General features: G+C 42.5%; 1 protein-coding gene across 1 annotated transcript in view; it reads right to left on the bottom strand.

Moving 5' to 3' along the window:
• LOC121920893 (extracellular matrix protein 2-like) overlaps positions 1 to 27,203 on the bottom strand; it is a 34,716-nt gene extending 7,513 nt beyond the window's left edge. Inside the window, exons 1-5 of the mRNA XM_042448172.1 lie at positions 26,958 to 27,203; positions 22,258 to 22,545; positions 19,393 to 20,553; positions 16,665 to 16,780; positions 13,880 to 14,012 (exon numbers count right to left, since the gene is read on the bottom strand). Of these exons, the coding sequence (XP_042304106.1) occupies positions 13,880 to 14,012; positions 16,665 to 16,780; positions 19,393 to 20,553; positions 22,258 to 22,545; positions 26,958 to 27,162 (1,903 nt within the window). The 5' untranslated portion in view covers positions 27,163 to 27,203. The remainder of the gene's footprint in view (positions 1 to 13,879; positions 14,013 to 16,664; positions 16,781 to 19,392; positions 20,554 to 22,257; positions 22,546 to 26,957) is intronic.
• Positions 27,204 to 27,451: the final 248 nt, after the last annotated feature.

Raw genomic sequence — 27,451 nt, 5'->3', positions numbered from 1 at the left:
TAGATAGATAGATAGATAGATAGATAGATAGATAGATAGATAGATAGATAGATAGACAGACAGACAGACAGACAGACACATATGTTTATATATGAATACTCACACACACACATGCATATATATATATATATATATATACACACACAGACACACACACACAAACATAGGTATACATACACATACATATTTGTGTGTGTGAACGCACATATATATACACATATGAATGTATATTTGTGTCTGTGTGTGTGTGTGTGTGTATTTCTAAAGTAAATTATAAAGTACTGTAACAACCTTTTTAATTTACGAAATAAAACTCATCTGTAGTTCCAAACCCACTGTAGAAATAATACAGTTTGAGACCCCTTAATCTGCCCTGGCTCAGTACTAAGGAATTATGGGAACTGTTGTGTTTGTGAGACATTTATCCTCCTCTACCAGAGAGTGCTGGTGCCATAATAAACTACCATTCCTAGGATTCCCTAGCACTGAGTTATGGCAGTTAATATGGGGAGACACAGAAGAGGACGAATAGAGGCTCCTTCTAGTCTGGGGAGACACAACAGAAGAGCCTCGGATGCAGCCGATTTTCATTGGCTGCTCCCCCCCTTTTTTTTTTGTATTGCAAATTTTATTTATTCTCTATACATCATTACATTACATAAATCCATCGTAGAACAAAGAAACAATCACATAAGTATTTTCTTACACTAACCTCTCTATACAGTTTGATTTATCTGTACTGTTATTCTACTTCCTTTCCCCCCAAAAAGAAACCCAGAACGACTCCTTGTGTATTTTTTTTTTCAATGTCTGTCCTTGTGACACTTATATACAAATCAGTAAATATCCTTACCTCCCTCCCACGCCTTTTATATAACTTCACTAGTAATCTAGTAATCTTGAGCCTTGTTTTAATAGTATAGCATCCCTTAAAGGGGGAAAAGAGAGAAAGAAAAGAGATAGCAACAAAATGATTTATCCTTAATATAAACTATATTCTCATCACCCTCCAATCATTCCGGGTTTCCCCCTGAAGTGTGATTCTTCTGATTTGTTCCTTCAATCCCTCAATTTCCTTAGATAAACTTTCCTGTCTACTAATTAATTAACTTGTTTTGAATTGACCAGTTATTACCAGCACTTGTAGCGAAGCAACTTCTGCTTGTCAACACATCAAATAATTTCCTCGATATTTGATGCCCAATTCACCACCTTCCCCCATTTTATTTCCATCGAGCCCAAAACTTTTTCCCAGTCTACTCTCCATTTAGCATTGTCCTGATTTTGCAGTTTGTTCGATAATAAATCCAATTCCATCATATCATATACTTTCTCTCGCCAATCATCCATCTCTATATTTTTATCAGACTTCCAAAATCGTGCATATACCAATCTAGCAGCTGTTAGCATATAAAACAAAATTTTTCCATATCTAATTTCATCTTTCTCCTCTAACATACATAATAGCATTACTTCAGCTCTAACTTTTAGTTTGATTCCCAAAATATTGTAGATTTCTAATTGTATTTGTTTCCAAAAAATTTTTGCCTTGTCACATGACCACCATAGGTGGTAATAAGTACCAATCTCCTTATGGCAGTTCCAACATAATCCTTTACCTGTTCTATACATCTTGGCTATCTTGTCTGGTGTCAAGTGCCATCTGTATAAAATTTTATAATAGTTCTCCTTAACATATTGCGATGAGGAGTATTTCATTCTTTTATTCCATGATTTCTCCCACTGACTCATTTCGATAACCCTCCCACAATTCTGTGCCCATTTAATCATTGGGTCTTTTACAGTTTCATCTTCCGTGTACCATTCCAGAAGTTTTTTGTAAATTTTTGACAGTGTTTTGGTCTCTGATTTCCATATTATATTTTCTATCTCATTATTGGAGTTGGAATACCCTGATTGTTTTTTGTCTTCTCTATACCTCTGATTGAGCTGTCTGTATAAAAACCAGCCAATATCCCATCCTTCCTCTTTCAGGCTTTCATACGTTTTCATTGACCCATCTTTGTTTATTAAATCCTTATATCTAATCCATCTCTGGTCCCTTTTGGGGTCACAACAATATAATGCTTCATGTGGCGAAAGCCACCCGGGAAGTTTGGGAGAGATTCTTCTCTTATATTTATTCCAAACCCGGAAAATTGAGGCTCGGATATAATGGTCATTGAAACTTCGATTAACTCTAACTTTACCATAGAACATGTATCCGTGCCATCCAAACCTGTTATTGGTACTCTCAAGCTTTAACAATTTACTGTTTTGTAGGGTTATCCATTCTTTTAAATACAGTATAGCACTAGCTTCAAAATATAGACTTAAATTAGGGAGGGCAAAACCTCCTCTTTCTTTGGCATCATAGAGTATTTTTATTTTAATTCTCGGCTTTTTGCCGGCCCAAACAAATTCTGCTAGTTGCTTCTGCCATTCTTTAAAGATTTTTTCATTCTTAATGATGGGGATTGCTTGAAATAAAAACAGTATTTTAGGAACAATCAGCATCTTCACTGCAGATATCCTACCTAATAATGATAGATTTAATCCCTGCCAATTCTTCATATCTTTCTTAATTTCCAACCATTTCCTCTGATAATTATTCTTAACTAGATTTGAGTTCTTACTGGACAAAATAATCCCCAAATATCTCACTTTATCAGTAATTTTAAAACCAGATGCCTTCACTAACCTATCTTGATCTTCCTGATCCATATTTTTTGTAATCACTGCTGATTTATCTACATTTATTTTGAGTCCCGCTATTCTTTCAAATTTTTTTAAATGTTGTATTAGTTTATCACATCCTGTGAGGGGATCCTCTAGGGTAACTACAATATCGTCTGCATAAGCTCTCACCTTCAAGCATTGACCTTTGTATTTGACACCTGTAATTTCCCTTTCCTCTCTTATATTAATTAACAGAGTTTCTAAAACCAAGATAAACAACAGAGGGGAAAGGGGGCAGCCCTGTCTGGTACCTCTATATAACGAAATTGTATCTGTTCTTTGGTCATTGATTATAACTCTGGCTGATTGTTTAGTATATATAGATCTTATCCAATTAATAAATCTCTGGCCAACTTTTAAGCATTCCAATGTTTTAATAATAGAGTACCAGTCAAGGCTGTCGAAAGCCTTCTCTAAGTCCAGGAAGATCAAGGCGAGTTTTCTTTCATTGTGCCAATCAAAATGTTCGATCACATTCAGAATATATCTCAGATTATCTTTTAGTTGTCTTTTTGGAAGAAAACCACACTGATCTTCCTGGATTATTAGCTGTAGTACCACTTTCAATCTATTAGCCATTATGTCTGCAAACAGTTTGTAGTCCACGTTTAGCAGCGAAATTGGCCTGTAGTTCTTCAAATATTGATGGTCTCGTTCTTCCTTCGGGATAAGAGTAATATTAGCTTCTTCCCATGTAGGTGGCAGAGCATCTCCTTTAATCGAATTCATCACATCCCTCAGGTATTGTACGAGTTCCTCTTCAAAAATCTTGTAGAATCTAGCCGTAAAGCCATCTGGCCCTGGTGCTTTACCTGTTTTAGCTCGCTTGATGGCCTCTTTTAATTCCTTTAATGAAATATCTTTATTTAGTTCTGTGATCTGTTCTTCCTTCAATACTGGTAGTGGACATCTCTGGAGATAATCCTCTACCTCTTCTTTGCACACAGAACCCCTCTTAAACGAGTTGCTAAAATAATCAAACGTAGCTTTCAAAATTCCTTTTGTATCTGTGTGGGATCTTGTCCCATCATTAATTCTAGTAATCAGTTTTTTCTCTTTGGTTTTACATATCCTTTGCGCTAACCATCTACCAGTTTTATTTGCTTGTTGAAAATGCTTAATTTTAGCATTTTTCATCATGTTGGCCATATTCTCTGCATTCTGCATGTTATATTGTTTTTGCAACAATTTTATTTCCCTTGAGATTTTTACACTTCCTGGTTCTCGTTGTAGTTCTTCTTCCTTTTTGTTTATTTCCTCCGTGATTTGTTTTATTTTCTGCCTTTTTTTTGCCAATGTCTCACAATGCTTCTTCATGAAGTATCCTCGAAGGACCGCTTTACAAGCAGCCCAAACCATCTTTATGTCTGTGCCTTTATTTAAGTTTTCTGCAAAGTAGTTGTTGATTAACTCTTTAGCTTGTTGTACTATCTTTGGACAGGAGAGCAGGTAGTCTTGTAAGTGCCATCGGAATTCTGTATGTTCCTTTCTCATAGTCAGCATTATAGGATTGTGATCCGAATATGATTTTACCAGTGTTTCCACCTTACTCACACTTGGTGCTAATGATTTGGAAATAAAGAACATGTCTATTCTAGAGAAGGTTTTATGTCTATCTGAAAAGAAAGTAAAGTCGCGCCTATCTCCATGTTTAAATCGCCAAGTTTCAAGTAGAGACATTTCTTCTATGAGCTTAAAGAAGGAAGACGGCAGTTTGCCTTGGTTTTCTTTTATTGGTTTAGTGGATAAACGGTCCAAATCTGGCTCAAGAACCCCATTCCAATCACCACATAATATAATCTCCTTGTCACTATACTCTTGTATTCTCTTACTTAGGTTTTGGTAGAATCTTGCCTTGCCATTATTTGGTGCATAGATTGCCACAAGAAGAATGTGTCGTTCATTAATTTGTAGCTCTACCCCTACGTAGTGACCTTCTTTATCAGAGAATAATTGTTTGGAGTTCAGTTTATCTGCAACGTAGATCACTACACCCTTCTTTTTTTGTTTATTTGCCGCTATATAATGTGTGCCCAGTCTTTTATTTCTCAAGAGTCTTTCATCTTTCTGTTTGATATGGGTCTCTTGTAAGCATAGAACCTCATATTTTTCTTTCCCAAGAAGGTGGAAGACTTCTTTCCTTTTAGTTTTATTGTTCAAACCGTTAATGTTCCATGATAAGATACGTAAATTTTGTAGATGCTGGGACATTTGTCCTTTCCACTTACAGTTTATTTTGCCTTTGTCTTTCGTCGTTTCCTTCTTGGCTTACTTTTTGCTCCTTCTGGACTAGCATCAATATCCACAGTTTTATCAGATTGTTCTTCCACTCTAATTTCTCCTTCCTCTTCACCCTCTGCTTCAGACTCCCCTGAACCTCCCTCATCATCCTCATCTTTGTTTTCTGATTCCGACGAGGACTGATTGTCCTTCTCTTCCTCTTTCTTAAATTCCTCCTCCTCTTCTTTATTGTCCTCAGGTCGTCTTTCTTCTTTGTAATCTTTTCCCATCTTTTTATTCATTTCAATTTCCTTTCCATGTCTCTTCCAAAATTCCTTAGCCTTGAAGGTTGAGTTCAGTTTTATCCATCTCTGTTTAAAAAAAACAGATATCCCTTCCAGTTTTTCCCACTTATACAAAATATTGTGTCTGTTAAGTTGATTTGTTAAGAATTTATATCCCTCACGTTTCTGGAGAATCCTTTTGGGGACATCTTTGAAAATCTTGATCTCACAATCTTCTATCATTAATTTCTCCTGATAGCTTACTTGCAAGAGTTGATCTTTAACATTTTGTCTCAGAAAATAAATTACTACATCCCTTGGCAGGTCATTGTCCCTGGCAATTCTGGAATTAATCCTATATAATTTATCTATACTCCAGCTTAGCTCTTGGATTGAGATATTCATGAACTCTGCCAGGATTGGTATCAATAAGTCATATAAGTTTTGTCCTTTTACTTCCTTTATCCCTCTAAGTTTCAGACAATTTTGCCTCATCCTTTGCTCCTCCAGGGCTCTCATGTCCAAAAATCTCTCTTTGTCTGTATCTTGGTTTGTTTTGATATCTTTGACCATTTCTTCCATTGAATTTGTTCTATCCTCCAATTTCTGCACTCTTGAGTTGACATGGGCTATTTCTTTAGTAACAGCTTCTAAAGATTGTTTAAATTCCTTCAACTCTGATCGGAGGTCCTTTTTAATGTCAGCCCTCAGGTTTTTGATCTCCCTTGCCAAGTTTTGCTCCATATCCAGCCTCAGTTTCTTGATTTCCTCCACTACAGACAGTTGTTCTTTTTCTATTGAATATCTCCTCTGGGAGTAATTAGAAGAGTAGTACTGTGGAGCAGCTGCTCCCTTTCGGGCAGCTGTAGCCATTTAGCCCTGTGACTCTGTGGCTTTATGCCTTTAGCTCTTTGATTACTTTCTCTCTTAGTGAGGTAGATACTTTGTTTAAAGCCTCTATTGAGTCCAAATAGACCAATTTCTATATCAAAAGTATCCACATCTCACCAGCCCAGGCCAAAAGTTCACAGGCAAATTCAAAGATACTTCAGCAACTTGCAAAGGAGGAGGGAAAGAGAAAGATAGCTAGACTCCTTAAGTGTATTAACACAAGTTTCTTTGGAGACAGCTTCTTCTTCCAAAGTTTGGACACTACAATGCTCTAAACACTTTAAAAGTATTTAAAAGGGCTCTTTTCCACAAATTCAACATTCACAGTTCACAATTTTCCTTCTTTTTCTTTCCACAAGTGGGAAAGGGGTTCAGGACAACAAATAAAGCAATGCACAGTTCAAGCTTTCTTTCAAACAGGAAAGAGGGAGTAAAGACTTTCCTACCCGCTTGCGCATTGTTGTCTTGGGAGGGTTTTACTTAGTAGGGTCCTTATCTCCTTCTTCGTCCTGGTCAATTTGGGGACCAGTTGATTTAATAAGTCGCTTTTCACTGGCTTCAAAGCCTGTAGTTGCACTATAAGAATTGGTGCTGGCGTTGGGTGCCTAAAGGCTGCTACCGCGCCGCTGGGTTTTCGGCTCAGGCGTCCGCCTAAGCTGACTCCACGGCTCCTCGGCTTGCCTCGCCCCCAACCTTCTTCCCCGCCTCCTGAGGGGGGCTTGTCGCCTTCCAGAGCCTCTGCGGGCTACCCACTGAGACCCCTATCTCTGGGGGAATTAAAGCTGCTTTGGGGTCCCTTTGCATGGAGAAGCGGACCCCGCTCTAACCGCAGCACCGCCGCGCGAAGCGAGCGTCCCCCGGAACACCGCGGGAGCGCTCCTCTCGCCTCCGCACCAATCCCGGAAGTGGATGCAGCCGATTTTCATTGGCTGCCCCCCCCCCAAAAAAACAACCCCAAGACTTGTGACGTCTGAAGCCTAGGCGCTTGATTGACAGCTTGTGGACACAAATGGGAACGGGGAGCAAATTAATCTGCTTTAAAATAAAGCAATTTAAACTAAATGGGAACAAAAACAGGGTCTAAATGAATCGGGGTAATTTGCCCCATTTCGTAATGGAAACGAAATTATTCCCGGAACATAATCTGAATCAGAATCGCGCCAATATAATCTGTTTTATCTGCCAAGTGGGAACACCCCCCCTTTGTGAGGCTAGGTGGGCCTCTTCTCTGCTCACCTTTTGCTGGCAGGCAAAAACATTTTTGTTCAAGCAGGATTTTAATGTGTAATCATTCCAGGGAGGCTTCTCCTTGGGGTGCAGGCTGTGTTTATGTTTTTAACTTTTCTGTTTTAAATGTAATTTTATACTGAAATTATTTTTATTATTTTTCAAATTTTATTGGTAAGTTTTTAGCCAGGTTTATCTGTGAGCCACCTTGGGTTCCACTCTTGGAGAAAGGCAGCATATAAATAAAATAAAATAAACATTATGATGTGACTCTCCAAACATGACTCAGTGCTGAAATCATGATGGAAAAGACAGGACAGGGAGGACTGGCTTTACCATTAGGTAGAGAGTGAGACGATTTGGGATGACAAGAAAGACCAACAAAGAGCCTGGGAAACTTGACGTTTTTGGACTATAACTCCCATAATCCTTCATCCTGGGAGATTCAGGAATAACTTTTCCAAGTTCATTTGCCATTGTAGTGGCACAGAGGTCTGCCTCAGGAGGCAGAATAACATGACCAGCTTTTGACTTGGGGTGCTGCTTTGTTTTGAGTTGACCCCAGGTGGTTGTTATTATTGTGTGCCATCAAGTCATTTCTGACTTATGGCAACCTTCAGGTGAACCTATCATGGGATTTTCTTGGCAAGATTTGTTCAGAGGTTTGCCATTGCCTTCCCCTGAGGCCAGAGCATGTGACTTGCCCAAGGTCACCTAGTGGGTTTAATGACCAAGTGGGAATTGAACCCTGGTCTCCAGAGTCACAGTCCAACACCCAAACCACTAAGCCACTCTATATACCCCAAGTAGAGGCATATAGAGTCCACCACCTCCTTGCCAGTCTTGTTCTGAAGCCCTTAATTGTCTGCTTGAAATTCAGGGACTTAGCAAAAAGATAGAGAAAGCTTCACTTGTTGAATTTCCATCATTCAGGATGCTGCAAAAGACGCATGAGCAAGGCCAGTTATAAAGAGGGGGGGAAAGAGAGAGAGAGAGTGTGTGTGTGTGTGTGTGCGCGCGCGTGCTGTGTGCCTTCATGGTGACCATAAGGTGAACCTGTCATGGGGTTTTCTTGTCAAGATTTGTTCAGAGCAGGTTTGCTATTGCCTTCCCCTGAGGCTGAGAGAGTGTGCCTTGCCCAAGGTCACCCAGTGGGTTTCACAGCCCAGCTGGGAATCAAACCCTGGTCTCCCTATTATTCCAAATATCCTCTAACTTGTGTCAGAGCAACAGATGCTCAAAGAAATGAACTAAAAAAACCCCAGGCCTTGCTAATGACCCACTCTTGTGCAAATCAGCCCAGTTTTCACATTTCCTTCCAGTGGCCACCAGTACATCCTCAGAGGGAGGATTAGAAACAAAGGGTCTCTGTTGAGTGTATCCAGAATAGGGCTTGCTCACAGCTAGCCAGTGTGTATGTTGAGCTTCCTGTTTACACACCATTTATCAGCTGCTAACAAGCTGCTCAGGAAACAACCCACACACATCCATCCATCCTCCTACAGCAGGGACTGGGGCAGCTGTGATGCTCCCAGATGTTTTTGCCCTATCAATTTCATCAGTCCTGGTTGGCCCTTATAGCCAATGGCGAGGGGTTATGGGAGCATGGTGTCCACTCCTGCTGCAGATACAGAAGAAGAAACAAGACTAGACTAACATATGATCCACATTAAGCTGTTGAGTGTGGAAACAAAATAATGATTTTACTACTAGAAGCAAAAACAGGTTTTAAATACGTAACAGCACCCAGGGAGTCTTCTTAGTAGGGGTGTTTGCTTTGCTGTGTTGTTAATGGCTTTATATTTTTAACTTTGTGTTGTTTTTTAAAATGATTTTATATTTTTAACTTGTTATATTAATGTGATGTTTTTAATCGGGCTTTTAAAATTGTACCATTTTTAAAGTAGCTTTTGTGAGTCACCTTGGGTCCAATTTAAATGAAAGGTGGCACGTTAAATAAATAAATAATACCGGCATTGTGTAGAGTTGGACTGGATTGTGTGCCACATGGATATTGTGTAGAGAGGTTGTGTGGAGATCAAGGTAGAGACATTGAAGGGACCACTGGTTGCGATTAAGCTTCAGGCGGTCTTGGATGAAACGGATTATCTGGACCCATTTCAAACTGGCTTCCGGGCGGGTTACGGGGTTGAGACGGCCATGGTCGCCTTGGTCAATGATCTCCGTCTGAGCATCGACGGGGGAAGTGTGTCCCTGTTGGTGCTCTTGGACATCTCAGCGGCTTTCGATACCATAGACCATGGTATCCTTCTGGGACGCCTGGCAGAGGTGGGGATCGGGGGCACTGCGCTCCAGTGGTTCCGGTCCTACCTCTCCGGGAGGTCCCAGATGGTGCAGCTGGGAGACGTGTGCTCTGATGAGAGGCCCCTTAAAACCGGGGTCCCTCAAGGAGCCATTCTGTCTCCCATGCTATTTAACATTTACATGAAACCGCTGGAAGAGATCATCCGGAGACATGGGGCGCGGGGTTATCAGTACGCTGATGACACCCAAATTATTTTCTCTATGTCTCCGACTGATGCAGTGACTGAGGATGGCGTCTCTCCTCTCGTGGCCTGTCTAAAGTCAGTAATGGGCTGGATGAGGGAAAACCGATTCAAATTGAATCCAGAGAAAACGGAGGTACTAGTGATAGGTTCCCCCGGTCCAGGAATGGCGGTGGTTCCACCTGTCCTGAATGGGGTCACGCTCCCTGTGAAGGACTCCGTGCGCAGTCTGGGGGTGCTTCTTGACTCGTCGCTTCACCTGACAGCTCAGGTGAATGCGACGGTCAAGAGCACCTGTTATCAGCTTCGGCTTATTCGCCAGCTGCGCCCATACCTGGCCCAGAGGGACCTAGAAACTGTTGTACATGCTCTGGTAACTTCGAGACTGGACTTCTGCAATGTACTCTACATGGGGCAACCCTTATACCAAACTCGGAAGCTGCAAATGGTGCAGAACATGGCAGCCCGGCTGGTCACTGGTGCTCCCAGGACCAGCCATATAACACCGGTTTTAAAAGATCTCCATTGGCTGCCCATTCGCTTCCGAGCTCAATATAAGGTGTTGGTAATTACCTATAAAGCCCTAAATGGCTTGGGCCCAGGATACCTAAAGGACTGCCTCTCCCCATATATTCCGCCTCGCACCCTCAGAACGTCTGGGCAGCAATTACTAAAGGTGCCTGGGGCTAGGTTAGCCTCCACCACACGGAGGACATTCTCCACGGCTGCCCCAGCCCTTTGGAACACGCTGCCCACCGAGCTCCGCTCGTCCACTACCCTGGCCCAATTTAGGAAGGACTTGAAAACCTTCCTGTTCCAACAGGCATTCCCCGAATAAAATCCTGTGGGCCTCCCTCCTCTTCCGTGGCCAAGAGGTTGGGCTATGGGGCTTTTTGTTTGTTATTTTTATATGATTGCTGTATATGTATTTTAATTTTTCTTGTCTTTGTGTTTTGATTGTATTTTAATCCTTGTTGTATGCCGCCCTGATTATAAGAAGGGCGGGATATAAATAAAATTTTTATTTATTATTATTATTAGAAGCAAGAGTATAGCTATAGTGTTCAAAGACATAGCAGTATGAATCTGAAAAATCAATATGCAAAAGGATCTTGTAGCACCTTTGAAACTAACTGGAAGAAAGAAGCTGGTAGCAAAAGGATCTTGTAGCATGAATTTTCATAGGAATTTATCACACAAGGGAAATCCCATGCAAAAACGGAAATAAAAAACTGGGAAAAAATGCAAAAGCATGTTGATTTTCACACACATCACTGTTAAAGTGGTGTTAACCCAAACGGAAAGTAGACAAAAGCCACTCCTTTTTACTTTCGGGATATCATGTGAAAATCAACCTGCTTTTCCCCCCGATTTAAACCCCCATTTCTGCATGGGATTTCCCCCGTGTGATAAACTCCATAGTCTTGAACCTACTTTCTCAAATGTACATTACCTGTTAACACGCATCTGAGGAAGTAGGCTCAAGTTTCCAAAAGTTCACACTACCAACTTCTTTCAGTATAGCTATAGTGTTACTAGATGTACTTTGAGAGCCAGCATGGCGTAGAGCACTGGAGACCAGGGTTTGAATCCCCACTCAGCCATGGAAACCCACTGGGTGATTTTGAGCAAGTCATACTCTCACCGCCTCAGAGGAAGGCAAGGACACCAAGATCATGCCAAGAAAACCCTGTGATAGGTTCAGAGAACCACAGAATCATAGAGTTGGAAGAGACTTCAGGGGCCATCCAGTCCAACCCCCTGCCATGCAGGAACTCTCAGTCAAAGCATCCCTGGCAGATGGCCATCCAGCCTCTGTTTAAAAACCTCCAAAGGAGACTCCACCACTCTCCAAGGGAGTGTGTTCCACAGTTGAACAGCCCTTACTGTCAGAAAGTTCCTCCTAATGTTGAGGTGGAATCTCCTTTCCTATAAGTTGCATCCATTGCTCTGAGTCCTATTCTCTAGAGCAGCAGAAAACAAGCTTGCTCCATCCTCAACATGACACCCCTTCAAATACTTAAACCAGGCTATCAGATCACCTCTTAACCGTCTCTCCTCCAGCTAAACATACACAACTCCCTAAGTCTCTCTTCATAGGGCATGATTTCCAGACCCTTCACCACTTTTGTCACCCTCCTCTGGACACGCTCCAGTTTGTCAACATATTGTACTTTTATAACTGTGGGGCCCAGAACTGGATGCCATATTCCGGGTGAGGCCTGACCAAAGTGGAAAAGAGTGGCACTATTACTTCCCTTGATCTAGATACAATACTTCTATTGATGCAGCCTAGAATCACATTGGCCTTTTTAACTGCTGCATCACACTGTTGACTCACGTTCAACTTCTGGTCTATAGGACTCCAAGATCCTTTTCACACATAGTCTCGTTAAGCCAGGTGTCCCCCATCTTATATCTATGTGTTTCTTTTTTTTCAGCCTAAATACATTTCTCCCTGCTGAAGTTCATTTTGTTAGTTTTGGCTCAGCTTTCTAATCTATTAAAGTCATTTTGAAATTTGATCCTATCTTCTGGGTTATTAGCTACTCCTCCCAATCTGGTGTCATCTGCAAATTTGATATTCCTTTGTCCAAATCATTCCTATTCCTTTGTCCAAGTCATTCACTTGAGAGTTGGCATAAATCAGAAATTACTTGAAGGCACATAACAACAACAATGAGGATGTATTTTTATTGCATCTGAAATATAGGGATGTTAATGGTGGACTACAAGGTTATCAACTAAGCAGAGCAGAAGAGAATAAACTTATTTGAGATGTGGTGCTGGAGAAGAGTTCTACAGATACCATGGATTTCTAAAAAGACAAATAAATGGGTCCTAGAGCAAATCAAACCTGAACTCTCCCTAGAAGCCAAAATGACTAAACTGAGGCTATTGTACTTGGGCCATATCGCGACAAGACATGACTTACTGGAAAAGACAATGATGTTTAGTAAGGTAGAAGGCAGCAGGAAAAGAGGAAGACCACATTCTAGGTGAATAGACTCAATCAAGGAAGCCACAGCCTTGAATCTGTAAGACCTGAGCAGGGAGAGTGATGACAGGGGGACTAGGAGGGCTCCCTAAGTCAAAGTTGACTTGATGGTAGTTAGCAACAACAAACTAGGGCATCTGGCCACATGGCCAGAAGAAAGAGTAGCCAACCTGCATGAATACCTTTCCACACCATTTGAATTGAAGACAACAACCACAATGTCTTGACAAAATGCAGACCATGGCTGACATCGTCACCTTTCTTTTAAATTCTCCTCTATGATTTTGAGCACCTTTTGTCTGATGAAGAAGCCAGTGGAGCTTCAAAAGCTTGCAACATGTATATTGTATCTTCTCTGTAAAATATGCCTTTAATAATGGCATGTACAACTCCTAAATCACTGATGCAATAAAGTACTCGATTCCTCAGTGATCTTCTATAACAATCAGAACTATGACTTTAATGGGGGGGAAAAATCTATAGCAATTTTTTTTTAATTTTAAAAAAGCTCTTGATGGCTAACAAGAATTTAAAACAAATAAAAAATCTGCTGAAGTCAGAACAAACCACTGAAGTATTAAAACAACTGAGCATCTTCAAGTAATAAAAACAATGTAATATTGCAAGAAATTAATGGCAAACATTGCATCAAAGGTAATCAGGTAACTGATCTCTGAAAAAATAATCTGATCAGTGCTTCTGGGCTAATTTAATTTAATTTTTGACAAGAAGGACATACCCCTATGTGTAAGACGTTTGTGACAAATTTGACACCACGTATAAATAATAGCTGTTCTTCTCGTTGTGTGTTCTACTATAGGAAACACAAGATACAGCCCATAACCTGGTTATGGCAGAGTTGTACCTGCTGTGAGGAAGCTGAATTAATAGAGTGCCACCTTGTGTATAGGAAAGTCCTGGCACCTAGGGACAAGGTCATCAGAGCATGTGCAAAAAACCATACATACTCCCATCCTAGGAATGGGACTTAAAAAAGAAGAGTGTTTCCATACCTCGGAAGTTGTGCCTCTGAAGACCTTCTAAGTGATTGTCGTTCATCTTTAGTTCCTGTAGCGAACTGGGTAAGGCTGGGACTGTGGTAAGCTGGTTCCCATCTAGATTCAGACGCTTCAGCTTGGTGAGGTTCTGCATAGGGAGAAGATGGCACAGTGACAAAAACATGGCCATGATTAATACTGAGAAGCCTTAGCATTTATTCAGATATTATTGTCTTATATAGCCTCCATTTCACATGAAAACTCGAACACATGTGGACAAGGCAATATCACAGTCTGGTCAAGATGGCAAAGGTTATTAAAGAAGAAGAACTGACAAGCTAGGGGAGGCTGAAGCAGTTTGCTTTTGCCTGAATCTACTGGGATGGACAAAACTATGATCTCTTCCAGGGATGTAGCCGGGGGGGGGGGGCTGGGGGGGCGGGGCCCCCCCCCCCCCTTAGAAAAAAAAATGGTGGGTGCTGCTCCGCCGCCCCAACCAAGCCCCATTATAATGGTGGCACTTAGTCTGGAACCCCCCCTTCCTAAAATCCTAGCTACGTCCCTGTCTCTTCTCTCCCTCTGTGAGTTAATGGAGGGCAAACTAATGCACCTTTGCACACTAAACTCAGTTTAGTGGCATAGTGGTTTGAGTGTTGGACTATGACTCTGGAGACTAGGGTTCAATTCCCAGTTCAGCCATGAAATCCACTGGGTGATCTTGAGCAAGTCACATCCTCCCATCTTTAGGGGAAGGCATGAACAAACCTCCTCTGAACAAATTTTGCCAAGAAAACTGCATGATATGTTCATCTAAGTTGGAAATGACTTGAAGGCAGACAATAACAACAACAAAGTCAGTATACAGCACCTGCAAGTTGAGGACAAAGGGGGAAAGTGGGACGAGGAGAGAGAAACTGGGACATTTTCAAAGTAGCTGAAAAAGTGGGATGATAAACTGGGACTGTCCTTGGCAAGTCAGAACAGCTGGAAGATATGGTAATGTCTTGTGGTGATGAATTCTAATAAGTATTTAAAATTAGTCATCTATTACTATCCTCCAGATAAGCTAGACAATAAGCGCCATGGCACAGTGCATGCTTTGTTTATAGACCTAGTTTGTGGAACCTGAGGTGTATGAGCTGTAGATGTCACCTAATTCCATGTAGCCTATGAAGATGAAGTGATAGAATGAGAAAGGGGGGAAGGAGAGAAAAGAGAAAGAGATGTGGTCCTGCAGAGCAAAATAAAGGGAAACAAAGGGGTCATTCCCACTTACATTTTGAATTGGCGCATGATTCACGTTCACTCCATGTTGGTGAATCGATTCCAAAAGGTCTATCATTCTCACTATAAAAGCGGAGCTTTTCATTACCCCCCTGCAACTAATTCTTTTTTGGCACGATTGTTGTCCCCACTAGTTGGAACCACTTCAAAATGCATGTCAGTCATCTGTGTGTCTTCAGTGACGTAAGCGGCAGCCTGGGCAACCCGGCTTGGGAATTATTTTATATATATATTTTAAAAAAAATAAATTGATAGAAGATGCGATTCATTGTTTTTGCAAATACTTGCAATCAAAGTGCAGCAAGTAATTGCAAAACCTATCAATCAAATTTTCAATGAATTAATTTTTTTAAAAAAGACCCCTTCCATCCCTGGATCACCCGTTCCAAGCATGGTGGGGGGAGAGGGAACCCATGGGTCCCAGCCAGAACCTCACCATGCCTGAATCACTCAGTTGAGGCATGGCAGAGGTCTTTTTTAAAAAAAATAAATTTATAGAAAATTCGATTCATTGGTTTTGCAGCTAGTTGCAAGATCAGTAAATCAAATTTCCTATGAACTTAATTTTAAAAAAACAACACCCATCAGTCACACCACAAGCACAAAGGCAGCGCTTGAGAAAGGAGGGGAATGGTGGATCTACCAAAAACTAAAGAGGGATGGTAAACACCCCTCTAGAATTAGTCTCTCCCCTCCAGAATGATGTGATTCAGATCCGTCGTTCCCATTTGTTAAACATGCTGCAAAATTGATCCCCCCCCCCAAAAGAACCCCTTTGAAACTAATGTCAGGATAAATCGGGGTTTTTTTTTTTTGCATTTGCCTCATTTCATCGCAATTGCAATTGACCGCACCAGGATCAGAACCGGTTTCAAATGGGAATGACGGTCATATAAATCAATCAACAATTTGCTCTATTTCATAGGGGGAATGAGCCCATAGAGAGAGATAAGGTGGCACTGAGAACAGAGGGGACAAAGAAGGAGGTGGGTTTGCATAGAGAAAGAGAGATGGAGTGGAACAAACAGGGAAGAGGGGAAGAGAAAACTAAATGGCATAGCAGAGAGACAGTCAATATCACACTACATTAATATTATTATTATTAGTAGTAGTAGTAGTACAGTATGCTATTTTTCCACTGCTATGGCTGGCTTCTGTGGTATTCTAGGGTTTGTAGTTTAGTGAGGCCCAAGAGCTCCCTGGCTCATACTCCTAAACACCCCTCCCTAAACTGCAAATCCCAGGATTCCACAGGAGGAATTCAGTAGTTAAAGTGGAATAACAGCACTATAACAGTGTAGTGTGATGATAGAGGAAAAAGTAATCCTATACTGCTCAAACTTCACTTATGTATGGTTTTTGCAGTTCTGTCCAAAACTGGATGTAGCCCTTGACTTTTTCTGTTTATGAGTGATCTTATGAAAAGTCATCCTCTTTGATGTCGCTGGCCCCAAGTTCAGTTCCTTCTCCTCCCACCACAGTTGTCTTCACTAACATAGCAGTCCTTCCCGCTAACCTTAAATGCTTCTGGATGCAGACCTGCAGAATCCAGCTTGTTCTTGCTGAGATCCAACCATTCCAGATTAGGCAAACCCAAGAAAATCCCACCTGGGATGTTGGTGATCTCATTCTCTGGAAAGCAAAAAAGGAAGAAGGGGGAAAGAAGCTGAAGAGGATCATCACCAAGGTGGATATAGTTGCAAGGAAAAGGAGGGTAGAATGAGCTGTTTGGATTTTGTATTGGCAATGACACCACAAAAAAACAGTTTTGGCCTTGTGTGTGCTTTCAACTTCTATGGTCTTCTAAAATAAATGTTGGACTACAAGTCCCATCATTCCCACTTGTCATTCTGGTGTGAAGCAGCCTTAGGCTGCTTCACACCAATTTCTGGGCTCATGACAAAATCATAGACCTGGAAGGGACCTTGCAGATTAGACATAAACACAGAAGATCCATCTGGGATGGGATTTTAACTCTTTCCCCTTGCCTGTTTTGCCCTGATTCAAATTCCTCCTTGCAAAAGCTGAACTACAGCTCCCATCACCCCCAACCAGTGGAAGGCACCAGGTTTAAGAAGGTCACTTTAGAATTAATAATGGAGTACAACATAGGTTATTCCAAAGAATCTCTCCATATTTCAGTACATGGCAAAGGAAAGTATTGCTGTTTGGTTAGTTTTTGAGAACTTCAGCTCTAGCTGGTTTTTATCTACCCCAGAGCTCATGGGCAAAGTCAGCAGAAAATATGCCGGTCCTACAAAAAGCAGGGATAGCCATCGCCTTAAGACTCTGACCATGCAAACTATGAACTTTATTGCACAGGCCCTGGAACGGGCCTGTTGCGTTCTAAAAGGGGATGTGATGAGAATGGGAGGCAACATAGAATGCTATTTACTGCACAGGGAGAACGCTGCCGCAGCTGCCGCCAAACATTCCCATCGCGTTCTGGATGTGTTCCCCAGGTGGCGATTTTCAGGATTGCTTCTCAAGCATTCCTGAAAATCACCCCCTCTGGGACACATCCAGAACACGATGGGAGTGTTTGGCGGCAGCGGCGGCAGCATTCTTCTTGTGTGGTAAACAGCGTTCTAAGCCGCCTCCCATTCTCATCATGTCCCCTTTTAAAATGGGACAGGCCCATTCCAGGGCCTGTGTGATAAAGTTCTGTGTGACCAGAACAGTCAGAATTCTCCACAAGGGTTCTTGAATGCTAGCAAATATTTGTAGTATGCAAAGGGATCTTGTAGCACCTTTGAGACTAGCTGAGTGAAAGACATTGTAGCATAAGCTATCCTAAACATAGGGGCTGAACAGATGGCCCCTTTGGGCCAGCTTGCCAGTGCTTCTTTGAGCATCAGATCGGGGCTGCAGCAACTACCCACACCGTCCATCATCTGGTCGAGCAGGCAGCATGACAGCAGCCTGGGGATAAAGTCAGGATGTGCAGTGTGCAGCCACCAAACCTTCACTCCACCCCAGCGCTGGCCCATTTGGCTGATCTGTACAGCCCCTTAATCTACTTCATCAAATGCACCAAGTTTATGAAAGTTTATGCTACAACTTCTTTTGCTCAGACTCAAAAGTGATCCAAGATCTCTTTGCATAATGATATTCCAGATTAACATGGTTATGTCTCTAAAATATACTGTGTATACTCATGTATAAGTCTAAACATTTTAATTTAAAAATTGACCCAAAAAAACCTGAGTCAGCCCATCCATGAGTTAATGTAAGTACTGTACTTTAACTCTTATTTTAAAAAGGAACCATCCCTTGGTGAAAGGCAAGAGTGTAACCTGTCTTAGAAGCATTGACACCCCCCACCCCCCACCCCGTTCTCTGATCCATCCAGCCTTTAGGGTGAGCACAAAAAGTTATGCCTGCTGAAATTTTCTAAGTTCTTTGGCATTGTTTTCCTTTGCTTCATCCATTTAGATCCTTTGTTACATGCCCCTAAGCTTTACCCTTGATTTATCCACACTTCATACCAAAATCCATAATTTGGGCCCTAAAACCTGCCCTCAGTTTTTACATGAGGTTGACTTATAGTGGAGTATACAGTGGACCCTTGTTATATGCTGGGGTTTGGTTCCAAGATCCAAAGTGTATAACAAAATCTGTGTATGCTCAAGTCCCATTAAATACTGTATAATGAAAGAGCAAAATGGTGTTCCTTATAAAAAATGGAAAATCAAGGTTTGATATTTGAAATTTATACTTTTTTTGAACGTTTTCAAACCGTGGATGCTTGAATCTGTGTATAAAAAAATCTGTGTATAAGAAGGGCTGACTGTATACGGTATTTGCAGCTTTGGTTTCAGCCTGATATAGATCTTACTGGGATGACAATCATGTGGTTCTCCAGATGTTTTTTTTTTGTTTTGTTTTTTTTTACTGCAAGTCACAGCAGCCCTAGCAAGGATAGCCAATGGTGAGGAGGAGTGCTGGGAACTGTAGCCCAGCAGCATCTGAAGAGCTGCACGATTCCCAATCCCAACCTAGTATGTGAATTCTGCAGGTGCAGAGAGGACCCCAGAGTGGAATTTGGGTATGGATAATGTCTGTTACACCTTGATTTAAGACTAAGTACTGTTGAAATCACTAGGGATTATTTCTTCCTAGACCTGCACAGGATTGCACTCTTACTGGGGCCAGCAGAGTGTATAAACCAGGAACAAGTTTGGGAAAGGGAAGCTGGCTGCAAGGGTGGGTTGGAGATCCCCTTCACTCCCTCAGGGAGTCACCTGCCAGGTACAGGGTTTTGAGCACGGAGTCATTCAGTTTGGGCACGTGTTTAAGGCGGGCATTGCCACAAGCAATGGCATGTTCAGAAAGCAGGCAGGTCATTGGCAGGGATGGCATTATGGGTTCACCCCTTCCTGTTGGTACTGTGAGCCGCCATCTCGGTGTAACTGTTCCAACTCTGATGCCCTTCCGATGAGATGGTCCATGTTCTTTCACTACAGTCTCTGTTCGAGAAGTTGTCCTCAAAGGGGCACTAGATACATTCCTTGCCCCTGTGTGGCCATGAATCCTGTGGCGAGCCCCATGCTTTGTCCTTCCCAGTTCCTGGCTAAGATTTCTCTGGGAGGCAATGGGCTCTTTCTTCAGCAAGTCCCAGCTGGCATTCTTGTGAGGATGTCTGCTCTCCTTTCTAACCTCAGTCCAGGTGATATTCCTTTGGTGGGTGCTGTGTCTGTTCCTTGGCAGAGCCTGGCTAGCATTCCTAAGAGAAGGCCTGAGCCTTTCCTGTGGCACCACCCAGCTGGCATTCTTCTGGGAAGGAATGGGAGCCTTCCTAGCTTGAACCCAGCTCATATTCCTGTGCACAGTGCCAGATTTCTTCTCTGGTAGTACCTGGCTGGCATTTCTGTGAGGGACAATGGACTTCTTATATGACTGTGCCCGGCTAGTATTCCTCTGGAAGATGGCTTGCTTTAGTTCTGGCGATGTCCCACTGATGTTCGTGAAAAGTGTGCCACTGTCTTTCCCTGGCAGGTCCCGGCTGACATTTTTGTGGAGAAACCTAGCCTCTTTTGCTTCCTGTGCCTGAGTGATGTTCCTTGAGGTATTGTTAGGCTTCTTCTGCATCAGTGTGTGGCTGTTATTTCTGTGGTGAGTGTGATGGTCCTTCCCTGATGAGAAGAGGTTCTTCTTTGGCAACAAGGTCCGGGTGGCATTTCTAGGGAGGAATTTGGGCTCTTTTTTGTTTTTTAGAGGAACATTTTTGGGAGCAGAACTAGAACGTTCTTGGCTTTCATTTCTGTGCCAAGAACTTGACACTTTTCCTTTCTGTGAATGAGTTGCATTCCTGTGTGTGACTGCAACATATTCTTTTCTTGTCTTTGTCCGGTGGGAAGCAACCTCTCCCTTCACTGGTATTTCCTTTGTATGATGGCTCAAACCTGCAAGGATAGGATATGTACAATGAAAAGTAATTCCACCCCAAGGCACCCATTGGACACCCCTACTCCCCAATTAACATGGAGTCCAGCACCTGATAAATAGACAGCATGGAACACAGTAAACCAGAGGCTCTCTGGCACAAGTAGAGCGTAGTTCTTGAAAAGGCCCTGTTCCTGCAAAGATGGCTCGCTATGCAGAACTTTTCTGCTACTCATAGATTGATAGCCAGAGGGAATGGGATGGTTAGCGTGTTGGATGAAGACTGCATACCCTCTTACATTTCACAGATGGAAACATTGACACATGGGCAGAGCAACTGCCAATTGTAGTCAAGATGGCAAAAGATATGAATGAGGAAAAGCACAAAAGTTAGGAGAAAAGGACTCGGGACAGTTGGAAGGTATGGAACTTTCTAAATTCAAATCCTGACTTGAGAACACAAGAATCACATCCTCACTTGGCCATGAATGAAGCTTACTTATATCTAAATCTAACCTACACCTCACTGGGTTGCTGTGAGACTAAACATGAGGAAGAGGACCATGCATGCTACCTTGAGTTCCTTGGAGGAAAGGCATCATGTAAATGCAACTCATAAACAAGCCTTGTACAGCCAGTGGATCCTAAAATTCACCATGTTAAAGCTGATATGATAAAGTCCTCTCTGTAGAGTGAAGAACCAAGGGGGGAAAAAAACTTTATTGGCCAACCAGTTAGCTTTGCATACTGCTCTTTTGCCAGATCAAACCAATGGGATACACAAGCAGCCTCCTGTACTGTGGCCACCTGTGACATCATACAATGTAGGGATTCCCACTGCTGAGACACATTTTCCATTATGCCTGTAGTAAAGCCCAGCATGGAAACCTGACACCCTTGGACAACTGTTAGAGCCTGGTGCCCTCATGGGGTTTACCAGTACTGGGTCTAGCATGGGACATCTGGGACTCAGTGGGATATCTGCCATTTTATATGTCCCACTAAGCTCTTTGATCAATGCAATTTTGGGCTGTGTTGGAAAATCACAGCAGAAAGAGACCAAGATCCAAGATAAAGAAGATAATTAATTTAATGTGTTCCAGAGAGCATGGTATAATAGTTTGAGCATTGGACTAAGACACTGGGAGACCAGAGACATTCATCTATGGAAACGCACTGGGTGACCTTGGGCAAGTCATACTCTCTCAGCCTCAGAGGAAGGCAAAAGCAAACCCTCTCCAAACAAATCTTGCACGCACAAAAACCCTATGAGAGGTTCACCATAAACTGGAGTTGACTTGACACTATATAATAACAACTTGTTGTTTGTAAGTAGTTACCTCCCAGCTCTAAATTAGATTTCCTAGTTTTTTACACTCGCAGTGAAATTTAAAATGACAGCTTGTCATCATCAGACATTGATTCCAGATAAAACCAAATCCACATTTCACACACACAGAGAGAGTCATGCCCTTGTAATCCATACGAATTAATCCCAAATCATCTCTTTACATCAGGTGAGTAGCAAGAACTTCAGGGCAGTTACTCAGAAGCAACATCCACTGTGTTTAATGGATTCCCTTTTGGGTGTGAGGTTGTTTGAGGGTGGGCCCTAAACTTGGAAGATACACTTTAAAAATGGTAGTAGGGTTGTATACCTGCTGACAGGCCTGTTCCTATTCCCTTATCCCCACCCTTGTTCATATTTCTTTGGGTGTACTTACCCCCTGCGTGGCTTAGGCCGATGTTTGTATTAGAGCCAGTAACTTCGGTTCTGGCAGTGGTACTGTTGGCCTCGTTTTTCTTAGTGCCCAACACCTTCTTCCCAGCTTGGGCTAGTTCCTCCTTCTTGACTACAACTCCTTTTCCCAGACTTTGGCTGTCCAGGTGACGAACAGCTGGCTCCTTTCTCCTCAAGATGCTGTTCTTCTGAACTGAAAACGTTCTTCCTTTCCGGTGGAACTCTTTTTCTGCTGTCACACTTCCTGCACCTGCTGCAGACTTAGTTGTCTCTATAGAAATCAGTCAGGAAAGAGAAAACCAGGATATCTGTGTTATTTTCTTATGAACATACACCTTGATCTGTATCAAGGACAGTTCCTATCATAGCACCACGTTTGTGACGCAAAAACTAGCTAGGAAATACAGTCTTCTCAAGCCCCTCCTCACATATGTGCTAGACTGCAGTTCCCATCATTTCTAGCCATCGTGACAAACGGGAATTATTGGAGCTGTAGGGGATTACTACACATGGCTTTTAAGCTATGATTATAGTGGGGGGGGAGCAGCTTTGGCAATACTTATTGCATGACGATGCTTCTGACCTATAGCCCCTGAGTCTCACAAGCTCGATTAGTCTGTCCCTATTCATTGATGCAGGAAACCCGTCAATGATCTTACAATCATGCTAGTTCCCAGATGTGAAACATCAATGCCAGGGCAGTTGTGATATTGGCAGTCACATGATGCCAGTGTCTTCTCCTCTCCCGTTGTCCCCAAGCAGGCTGGTTGCCTTTTTTCTCCCTTCTGTTTATTTACTTTTCCTTTTAAACTTACATCACTGCAGCAGAATTTCAGAGTTGTGTGAAAAAGTGAAAATAAAAGTAATTTTTAAAGGAAGGAAGGAAGGAAGGAAGGAAGGAAGGAAGGAAGGAAAGGTAGGGCAAAGGACAAGAAGGTGGAGATAAGGGGGAGTCCAGAAGAAAGTGTGATGGCAGAAGCAGCCTCACTATTTCAAAGATGTATGTTCTATTTTTTTAACTGACACAATTGTGGCAAGAAAGGGTCTCATGCAATAATATCCATAGTCCCAAAAAAATCTGGAAGGGCCCAGACTGAAGGAGGCTGCCCTAGGATACCTTTAATTGAGCAGGCAGAGATGATTTGCTTTTCAGTGGTTGGAATCATTAGTAGGAAGAAGCAGGTTTAGCTCCTGCACCAGTTGTGCTCAATCTGGGAGCTATATTATTAAAAAGTACCCTTTCCAGAGCCCAGAATGATCTACCTAGATGGCCACCATCACTCACTCTGGTAGTGTCCATGAGCACAAAGCAGAAGATCAGCTGCATAAAGCATTTATCACTACCAAGTAGATGGGCACTGGTATCTAACCCCAGGCTATTTATTGTTTTCCTTGATCTGCATGTTATAACCAACTGTAGTGGGGTGGTGCTCATCTCCGTTACAAAGCCAAAGAGCCTTCGTTGTCCGTAGACAACTCCGGTGGTCATGTGGCCAGCATTTATTGTTTACTGCCCTCAAATCAGCCTTGACTCATGGCAACTCTGTCCTTAACTGCCCTGCTCAGGTCCTGCAGGCTCAGCTCCATGGCCTTGTTGATTGAGTCTATCCATCTGGTATGTGGTCTTCCTCTCTTTCTACTGCTTTCCACCTTTCCTAGCATTCTTGTCTGTTTTACTGAGTCATCTCTTGTCATGTTGTTGCCAGGGTATGACAACCTCAGTTTAGTCATCTTGGCTTCCAGGGAGAGTTCAGGATTTATCTGTCCTATGACCCATTTGTTTGATTTTCTGGCAGTATCCTCAGCACTCTTCTCCAGCACCACATCTGAAATGAATTGATTTTCTTTCTATTGATTTTCTTCACTGTCCAGCTCTGACATTCATACATGGTGATGGGAAATACAATGGCTTAGACAAGCCTAACTTTGATATTCAGTTTCATATCCAGGCTATAGCAGGTCACAGAAAGCTTAATGGCCAGCCACCTCCTTCTTCCATTTGAGGTCACTGGGTGATCATACCAATACAGGTACAATACAGGTTTGAGTGAATGTATGTACAGTACCAGAATAAGAAAAAGGAGTGATTGGAAGATACACAGAGAAGTGCACAGAAATCTGGGTTTTCAAAGTGAAAGGGAAGGAGCTGTTCTTGAGATAGTTGTCTGCTTACATATGGAAAACCTCATATTGTACACATGTAAATAAATCAACATTACCATTAACTTCCTGAGCTCTCCTCCTGCATAAGAGCTCTCCTCCTGCACGCTAACAATGGAGTCTGATACATGGTTTATTCTGCAGTAATTCTCACCCTCTTATCTTACTCTCTAGTATGATTGCACCAGTATCCATGGGCCCATTAATAGACTGCTGCTTCATCATTAATCATGATAAACAGGAATCAATAATGTTTCCATTATTCCTAGGAACAGGAAAGCTTTCATTAAAGTCACAGGAGTCCCAAGAAGCCAATAGTACTTTGTCTATTGCACTGTGGCCCAAAAAAAGATGGGCCCCAAAGTGCGTCTTCTGGCTTCTTCGAGGGTATGGCATGCACACAATACATGCCCCCAATGTGGCCAGAAGTTGCACCAAGGCTGCTTAAAGCAGCATGAAGCCAACAAGAAAAGGAATGGCAAAATGCTGCTCCTTTTGCTTTCTGTCCATTCAGTACCATGGCAGTGCCCAGCTTCAGGACTGTGGCATCCAATTGCTGCAGTCTCATGCCAATTGGGACTCACTTGCATCTGAACCCCAAAGAAGAGTGACCATAGCATTTTACTGCACAGGAGTCTTGCAGAGCTTTAGAAGAATTTTGCCTGTCATGAACAGCACTGTTTTGGAATCACTCCCTTCTCCCAATAAATACCAACATCACAAATCAAGTCAGAAAAAAAAACCCTGAGAGAACAACACAGACAACAACAAATAATGGTTTGATAATAAAAGCATCCATTTTCTCCATTAAAAAGTGAATCATGAAGGATGGCAAGTTCAGGTATTGTGAAGGCAACTATGAAAGGCGGGATAGGATCCTGGCTCCCTGATAAATATTAATTGAAAATAGGAAATTTCCATTATTTTACCTAAAGTTGCTCAACTGATGGCCCAAAGAATCAATCAGGACACCTAACATTTCTTTTTTGATCCCCAAAAGTAATCTGGGCTTTCTTTTAGGCCATTGCAATCACTGAAAAGCAAATGTATGAATGTGCTTCTGCCTCAGGTCCTGATCAATGGCTCAACTCACTCCTATGGGAGCAGACTGCTCATATACTCACAACCCATAACATTTAGAGCACACACTCTATAATGCACACATTTCTCACCACTCCATTACACTGTGTGCATTATGATGTCTCCTGCAGCCATGATCACCACAAAAGGAACTTGGATGAAATGTCCCTCTTGCTCTGTCTACACCCAACTGATGGTGACCAGCTGTGGGAGTAAAATCCTACCTGAGCCTGTAATATTTTGGATGGGTGGCAACTATAGCTCTTAGGATTGAGAGAGGAGGAAGCATGGACCAGTGCAGGCTGTCATACCTGGGGAAGGGCAAGTTGAGATTTGGAGCTGATTGGATGGTACAGAGGATAGTGAAACAGTTTTAGGTATTTGAAGCTTACTCTGTGTGGAATTGTCCCCAGTGGTGAGATGCTAGTTTCAGTTTGATCCCTTTCACTGTTCTGCAGTACAGTGGGCCTTTGGTATCTGCCAGGGTTTGGTTTTCTCCATGGATACTCAAATCCATAGATGCTCAAGTTCTGTTAAAGACAATGACGTAGTAAAATGGTATAATTTTGCCTCATATAAAATAGCAAAACCAAGGTTTGCTTTGGGGATTTTTATTTTATTTTATTTTATTTTATTTTTGGTGGTGGGGGGATATTTTCAAAGACAGCCAGTATGGCATAGTGGTTTGAGCATTGGACTGTGACTCTGGAGACCAGGGCTCAATTCCCAGCTCAGCCATGAAACCCACTGGGTGACCTTGGTCAAGTTACATGCTCTCAGTCTTAGGGGGAGACAATGGCAAACCTCCTCTGAACAAATCTTGCCAGGGAAGCCCAATGCTTGGGTCATCTTAGAGAGGGTCACCATAAGAACTGAAGGCATGCAACAACAACAAATATTTTCAAGCTGTGGATGGTAGAATCCGCAGATACAGAGGGACAACTGTAGTTCACAAACCAACCCATCTCACCTCCCTGTTACTTTTTTACTTTTACTGCTTGGAAAACTAAATTTTGGGACTACAGTCTCTGGAATCCCACAGTGTCTGTGCCAGCGAGGGGAATCTGGAAACTGTAGTCTAAAACCAGTAACTTTCACCAGCTTTCAAAGATTCAGCCATGCACAGACGCATGCACAGTAGAATCAGTATGTACAGAGATCTTAGCATCTTTGAGACTAACTGAAAGAAAGAAGTTGGCAGCATGAACTTTCACAGACTTAAGTCTACTTAAGTCTACAAATACATCTGAGGAAGTAGACTAAAGTCTACGAAAGCTTATGCTCCAACTTCTTTCTTTCAGTTAGTCTCATAGGTGCTACAAGATCTCTCTGTTTCCCCCAGCTTTGTTCTGTTTCCCACCCCATCTCTTTTTAAAGCCCTTTCCTGATAAGAGTCCAGCAAACACTCCTAACCTTTTCTCCTACCCGCTTGCCCCAACTCACCTTCCACTGCCACACCTTTTCCTGGGATGAGCTCACTGGCTGTGAGCTGGTGTTGGCTCTTCGCTGGCTGGGCTGGCACCTTTAGGGCAGCTGGAGAGGAGGGGGGACTCAAGCCCTGGGTCGGGCTTTTGGGTTTTTTCCTGGCAGCCCAGCCAGGAGGAGCCCATAAGGCCAAGACCAAGAGAGCAAGGAGAAGGAGCTTCATCCTTTTACTGCCTTCTTGATTGCAAGCCTGCTGCTCTCCAGGCTGGGATCCCCACTTGGTTGCATATATTCTTCCCATACAGTGAGCGGTTTTATATTCTTCATCCCCACAACTCTCTGGCAATGGGGGAGGAAGAAGGAGGAGGGGTAGCACAGCTTTGACTGGAGCAAAGGCTCTGGCAGTACCAAGGGGGGCTTTGGAAATTCATGCCAGTCACAGGATGCAGCCCACCTCATACAGGGGAGTTTGTTTCGGAGCACCTGGCCAGGCTCCGAGGCCTCACTCCAAT

This window comes from Sceloporus undulatus, chromosome 2 (genome assembly GCF_019175285.1).
Source record: "Sceloporus undulatus isolate JIND9_A2432 ecotype Alabama chromosome 2, SceUnd_v1.1, whole genome shotgun sequence".
Classification (NCBI taxonomy): Eukaryota; Metazoa; Chordata; class Lepidosauria; order Squamata; family Phrynosomatidae; genus Sceloporus; species Sceloporus undulatus.
This window is presented reverse-complemented; position numbering and strand designations above follow the sequence as displayed.